This window comes from Phocoena sinus, chromosome 6 (assembly GCF_008692025.1).
Source record: "Phocoena sinus isolate mPhoSin1 chromosome 6, mPhoSin1.pri, whole genome shotgun sequence".
NCBI lineage: Eukaryota > Metazoa > Chordata > Mammalia > Artiodactyla > Phocoenidae > Phocoena > Phocoena sinus.
Window position 1 is genome coordinate 8,105,192 of NC_045768.1, and position 7,300 is coordinate 8,112,491.

Below are 7,300 nucleotides of genomic sequence, written 5' to 3' on the forward strand. Positions count from 1 at the left end.
TTTCTTAGATAGGATACCAAAAGTACAATCCATAAAAGAAAAAATTGATAAATTGGACTTCATAAAAATTAAGAACTTCTGCTCTTTGAAAAATACTGTTGGAAAAAAAAAAAAAGAAAGAAAGAAAAATACTGTTGGGCTTCCCTGGTGGCGCAGTGGTTGAGAGTCTGCCTGCCGATACAGGGGACGTGGGTTCGTGCCCCAGTCCGGGAAGATCCCACATGTTGCAGAGCGGCTGGGCCCGTGAGCCATGGCCGCTGAGCCTGTGCGTCCGGAGCTTGTGCTCCTCAACGGGAGAGGCCACAACAGTGAGAGGCCCGCGTACCGAAAAAAAAAAAAAAAAAAAAAACTGTTAATAGAATGAAAAGACAAGTCACAAACTGTGAGAAAATATTTGTAATTCACATATCTGATGAAAGAAATGTACCCAGAATACATAAAGACCTCTCAAAACTAAAATAATAAGAAAACAGACAATCCAATAAAAAATATGCAAAAGATTTGGACATTTCACCAAAGAAGATACACAGATGGCAAATAAACACATGAAAAAATGCTTAACACTATTAGTCATTAGGAAAATGCAAATTAAAATCATAAAACACCACTACCTCTGAGAATGGCTAAAATTTTTTAAACTGACAATACCAAGGACTAACGAGGATGCTGGTGAAAAATGTAAAATGGTATAGCCACTCTGGAAAACAATTTGACAGTTTCTTATAAAGTTAAACACACACTTATCATATCATACAACCCATTAATCCCACTCCTAGGTATTTACATATCCAAGTGATATGTTCACACAAAACCTGTGACTGCTTCTGGAAGCGTTATAGAAGCATTTGCCATTGCCCAGAAAGTAAATAACTCAAATGCCCTTTAGCTGGGGAATGGAGAAACTGTAGTACATTCGTACAACAGAAGAGTAGTTGGCAATGAGAAGGGACAAACTACAGATATATGCAACATGGATGATTGTCAAATGCATTATGCTAATTTAAAGAAGGCACATTCAAAAAGCTACATACTGTGATTCCATTGATAATGACATTCTGAAAAAGGCAAACATATAGGAACAGAAAACAGTTCAGTGGTTGCCAGGGCCTGGGGGTGGGAGGGCAGGATGACCATAAAGGGGCTGTACAAGGGAATCTGGGGGATGATGACCTGTTCTGTATTTTGATTATGGTAGTGACTATATGACTGTATGTAATGGCTGAAATTTGAAGAATTGTTCACTAAAAAGGGTAAATTTTACTTATGCAAATTATACCTTAATTTAGAAATGAAAAAATGCAACATGTATTTAATATATTTCAAAATATAACACTTAAATTATCTGTATGCTAACCAAAGTTTCTTTAAAAAAAAAAAAGTGTAAGAATGAATGAAAACTGCTTCAATCTAGGTGTCCTCTCAACTTCTGAAACATCCTATGACCCAGGGCTCCATCTGAAAAAGGTATGTAATATATTTAATACACAAATTGAAACTACATTCTTTTCCAAAAGAATGTGATTCTTATAAACTAACATGAGGAGAAATTGCTAACAGCGAGGAAACAAGAAAAACAGTAAATTTTGTAATCCTTGCATCTTTGAAACACACTGACAAAACTTCAGGGAACGAGTAAATTTTGGATTACAACATGGATTTACATAATTGAAACATCATCCATTAACATAAACTAGATAAAACAATGCCTCGAAAAACATGAAATTCTCGAGATTGAGACTGAGATATATACACTAATATGTATAAAATGGATAACTAGGGCTTCCCTGGTGGTGCAGTGGTTGGGAGTCCACCTGCCGATGCAGGGACACAGGTTCGTGCCCTGGTCCGGGAAGATCCCACATGCCGCTGAGCGGCTGGGCCCGTGAGCCATGGCCGCTGGGCCTGCGCGTCCGGAGCCTGTGCTCCGCAACGGGAGAGGCCAGGGCAGTGAGAGGCCCGCGTACCGCAAAAAAAAAAAATAACTAATAAGAATCTGCATTAAAAAATAAGTGAAATTCTAAAATTTAAAATAAATGAAAATTGATGACTAATAAGAGCCTGCTGTATAAAAAAATAAATAAAATAAAATTCAAAAATTATTTTAAAAAAATGAAATACTCGGGCTTCCCTGGTGGCGCAGTGGTTGAGAGTCCGCCTGCCGATGCAGGGGACGCGGGTTCGTGCCCCGGTCCGGGAAGATCCCACATGCCGCAGAGCGGCTAGGCCCGTGGGCCATGGCCGCTGAGCCTGCGCGTCTGGAGCCTGTGCTCCGCAACGGGAGAGGCCACACAGTGAGAGGCCCACGTACCGCAAAAAAATAAATAAATAAATAAATAACAAATGAAATTCTCCTTTCTCTTACAATCTCTTTGCAAAGTTGACAGCAGAAAAAAAAAGAAAAGAAAAGAAAAAAAACTACATTTTATAGAAAGAAAATAAAGAAAAAATAAGTGAAGAAATGAGTAGAACTGGAAACAGAAGCTGGGTCAGGTTACAAATCATCCATTTTCCAGCTCATTTGCACCTTGTTCAAGAAGTTTACCGAAGACTCCACTTTCTCCCCTAAAACCCTGGCCCCCCAGGAAAGAAGTATTCTATCTCTTCTTGAAATCCGCTAACATTTGTACTGAACCTCTTTGTTGATCTTTTCATAATGATAATATTGACTGAATTTAGTGTGTGTCAAGAACTGTATCAGACGCTATACCTGCATTACCTCATTTAATACTCATAGAACCACATAAGGTAGGTGCTATTATTACACATTTTATAGATGAAGAAATTGAAGCACAAAAGGGTTCCATTATTTACCAAAGTCACACAGCTAATAGTGGTAGATCAGAATTTTATCCCAGCTAGTTCAAATCCAGAGCCCATTCTCTGAATCGCTATACATAAAGATTAAGTCATTCATCCAACATTTAAGCACTAACTCTCACACTAAAGACAGACTTAACAGAAAAACAAATATCGTATCTTAACGCACATATGTGGAATCTAGGAATCTAGGAAAATGGTACAGATGAACCTGTTTGCAAGGCAGAAATAGAGACACAGATGTAGAGAACAAACATATGGACACCAAGGGGGGAAAGGCGGAGGTGGGATGAATTGGGAGATTGAGATTGACATATATATACTAATATGTATAAAATAGATAACTAATGAGAACCTGCTGTATACCACAGGGAACTCTACTCAATGCTCTGTGGTGACCTAAATGGGAAGAAAAAAGAGGGGATATGTATGCATATAGCTGATTCACTTCGCTGTACAGCAGAAACTAACACAACATTGTTAAGCAACTATACCCCAATTTTAAAAAGAAGAAAAAGAAAAAAAAGGAGTATACATATTCAAAAAAAAAAAAAAACCAGACAGACTTAAGAATAAGATGAGGTCCTACTCTCCCATGAAAGAGCTTCTGGTCTAGTTGGAGACCAACACAAAGAAGTGCAATACACTGGTTATACCTTAAGTATGTCAGGGGAGTGACAGGGAGGGCATCTCAGGATTGTCTGTGCCTGTCATAACAGTGTGACACTGTCCCACATTTTAGTGTCCCTGTATTCCCCCATAATTCCTACCAGGCTCTGAACAAACCTTTGTTGAATGAACAGCTAACACCCATCTCCTCTACTTTTGTTGTGTCTGTACCTACTGCCACTCTAAAACTCAACTTAGAAAGATGTGACAGGAAGCCAAAAACTACATTTACCTTCCTCTCAATCATATCCTTAAGAACATTGATTCATTCCATGAATATTTATTGACTACCAACTATGACCAGCCACTGTTTTTGGTATGGGATACAGGGATGAACATATCAGATAAAGACCATTCTCTCCCGGAAGCAACATTCAAGTGGATGAAACAATCAAACAAGTACCAAAAAACAAACAGACAAAAAACCCACCAACCAAAAAAACAAAAAATGAAACTATCACTTCAGATCATTTTAAGTGCTAGGAAGAAAATAAAATTAGGGAATATGATAAACAGTGACTACGAGGTGTTAGTTTAGACCGGGAAGACCAGGCTGTGAAGATGACATTTAAACTGGTGGTGTTGGTTAAAAAACATCTTTGTTTTACTCCTATTTTTAGAGGAAAAAGGCAAAGCTAGAAACCCCATCCGAAATTAGGAGTCAGAATTAACAGAATTCTTTGTGTCACTGACAAAGAATTGCAAAAATATTTTTTCTAAAATTTATACCTAACTCAATTGTTATAGAAGTAGAATGCTGTTCACACATTCACCAACTTTATGTAAAATTGGTTTGGTTTTATTTTTGTAAACAGTGGCTTTGCTTTATTTCAGAAAATAAATTTTGACCATATTGCACATTAATTTTTTTTTTTTTGATACTTGCTTCTAAAAGTTGGGGGGAGCTACCTGCATGAACAAGGGTCACGGCAAAAGGATGCAAAAACGTGATTTCTGTAACACCTGTTTTCAGGATTTTGTTTTAAAAAGCACCTTATTCAAATATAACGTTTAAAACAATGTAACATAACAATCCACATTTCACAACCCTTTAAAAAGCATACTGGAAGGAAATGGTATATCTAGAACAATGAAGAAAGTTATTTTTTACTAATGCTGCAAGGAAATGGACACCAGGTTTTTTAAAAATTAATTAACACTGATTTTGGCAAGTCATTTAACTGCTCTGAGCCTCCATTTCTTTCCCAAGGGTAAAATGAGGGTGTTGACATTAAAGGATCCCTATGGGTCCTTCCAGCCCTAAACGCTTCGATTGGCCTTTAAAAATAGAAGGTATGTGATTCAGAACCTTTACCGCATGGGAAGGCAGGTGATAATTATCGTGGACACTTTAAAACTTGCTCATTTGGGGGTTCAGTTTTTACAACAATTTTCTTCTGGTATAATAGGTAAGATAAGGTTGTACAATTGGGAATATTTTCTATATACCAACGAAAGGAAGAAGAAACAATTATGACGCCTCAAAAGGACCATTACAGTCAAAAACATTTGACAACCAGGGAGAGAGCGAGCGAGAGGAATTGCTCTAATATGACAATCATTGGAAAGGAAACTAATTTCCACCATTTTTATTCTATTTCCTTTCTTATCCTCTCCCACAAAGTCCACTTTTAATTCTCTCAATTCCAAAAGAGGCAGCGAAAGTTACAGCAATCCTCTCACATTTTCTGTTAAAGAAACAGCCGAAATATTGAAGAGGCACTATTTGCCCACACAGATCATCAAGCTTATTTAGCACTGGGGACGCCGTTTTCCAAATATCACCACCGTCAGAGCTCACTCCGCTGTAGCCCACACGCTCCACCATCCATTTTTTAAAATCCATTTACGTTGAGCCTTTCATCCAAACCCACGAACAACCATTTCCTCCCTGCAACAGTGGCTGGAACTGCCCGAAACCAAGCATCGGCTGAGTCCTGCGAACAGGGAGACTGCAGACTGCGGTGCTGGGCAGGGCCACTCCTCCCGCGCACACTAAAGCCTTCCTCGTCTCCCGGGTGATTTAAGACAGTTCAGGACCCTGATAAGACCCTGCCCTTGAAGCAAAGACCCAGGATCGGGAGGAGGAGAGAGGCGGCCTCAGCCCAGGCTTCTCTCCAGCTGCCAGGAGTGGCCCAGGCTGGGCGAGTGGCGCGTCTGAGCCAGGGCGCGCGGAGCCGCTCCCAGGTGGGTCTCTGCAGCCGGGGACCGCGGCTCCGGCTCCCGGGAGGGAGGAGGAAGGGGGAGGAGGACGCAGGCCGGGATCTCGCTCGTCACGACTCACGAAGGAGGGTGGGAAAGAGGGAGGGACTGGAGAACGGGAAAAGGAGTGGAATCAAGGAGCTTAGGGAATAAAGGCGAGGAAAAGGAGAGAGGAAATGAGGGGAAGGTACTGGGAGTGAAGAATGGGGGTGCAGGGGAGGGTAATGGGCTGCAGGGGGTAAAGGCGAGGTGAAGGGGGATGGATGGGGTGCCAGGGGTGAAGGGGGAGGGATGGAGAGATGGGGGTGGAGGGAGATGGAGGTAAAGAGGGAAGAGAGGGATGGGGCGAAGAGGGGAGGGGTGGGATGAAGGGTAAGGGATGGAGCAAAGGTGGGGGGGGGCGGAAGGGGAAGGAATGCGGGAAGAGAAGAGCTGGGGAAGAAGGGAAGAGGACGCGGGCCGCAGGAGGCCGGGAGGGACTTCCCTCCGAGGAGGGCGGCGCCGGAATAACGGGACCCTCCCAGCCAGGAGCCCCGGGCCAAGCGGGGCGAGAGGCCAGCGCGGAGGCCGGGGCGCTGCGGGCAGGTACGGCGCCCGGCTTTTCCCGGGCAGCCGTAGCCGCCGCCTGCGGGGAGGACCCCGACTCCACTTACTCTCTCCGACCACCGCTTTGAGGCCAATGGGGGCCATCGCGCTGCGCGAGTCTCTGGGCTCCGAGCCTCCTCACGCGACGCCTGCGGACACCGCCGCCTCCCCGGGTCGGCGCGCTCTGCTAGCTGCAGCCCGCCGCCCTGCAGCCGCGCTCGGGATCGACTGACGCGCGGACTCGGCGCGGGGGCGCGGCGCGAGCCAGAGCGAGGCTGCCGACCCGCCGGCGCGCGCGGGGGGGCGGGGCCGGACGGGGGCGGGGTCTCGCGCCAGCCGTCAGCGTCACCCGCTCGCCTCCGCCAATCGCACTGCGGCCCGGAGGCTCGGCCCCGCCCGCCGAGATGCGGCTGGAAGCGCGGAGGTCCCTGGCTGGTGGGAGAGCCACGCCCTTCCCCTCATCTCACGCGCCGCGCGCGGCCGGGACACCGCGCGCTCCCGGGGCGCCGGGTCCAAGAATCTTCGCAGCCTCCGCACCTGAATCCCTGGCCTCAGGCTACCGACGCATTCCATCTTCCTGAAACGCCGCTATGGTCTGTCTTACCTCTTTCTGGGAACCTTACATCCACCCCTCACCCCCCCACACACCCCCGCCCACAAAAGGAACTCAGAAGCTAGATCTTATTACTAGTACCCACTCCCCAAAACGTAAGGTTTATCGACACTATCTCTCTTTGGGTACCCATATCCATACATCCACCATTCACTGAGCTCTTACATGCATCATCTCATTAAATCCTCGCAATAATTGGACATTATTTTTAATCTCCATTTTCAGATAAAAAAATAGGCTCAGAAACTGAGTACTAGACTTGCTCTCAGGTTGTGTTTCATTCATTAGCAAATATTTATTGTTCTCTCACTACTATATGTAAGCCGCTGTTCTAGGCATTGGAGCTCCCGCCATGTACAAGGCAGACACTGATCCTAGTCTTTGGGCAACAAAAGTCTAGAAATATTTAGGTCC

The 7,300-nt window shown here is 44.5% G+C and overlaps 1 protein-coding gene across 3 annotated transcripts in view; it reads right to left on the reverse strand.

The window, feature by feature from the left end:
• Positions 1 to 6,516, reverse strand: part of STXBP1 (syntaxin binding protein 1) — a 71,798-nt gene extending 65,282 nt beyond the window's left edge. For 2 of the 3 annotated variants that reach the window (XM_032635829.1, XM_032635831.1), the window contains exon 1: positions 6,342 to 6,516. In XM_032635829.1, the coding sequence (XP_032491720.1) occupies positions 6,342 to 6,378 (37 nt within the window). In that variant the 5' untranslated portion in view covers positions 6,379 to 6,516. The remainder of the gene's footprint in view (positions 1 to 6,341) is intronic. The other variant, XM_032635830.1, reaches the window with a different exon arrangement.
• Between the last annotated feature and the right edge of the window lie 784 nt (positions 6,517 to 7,300).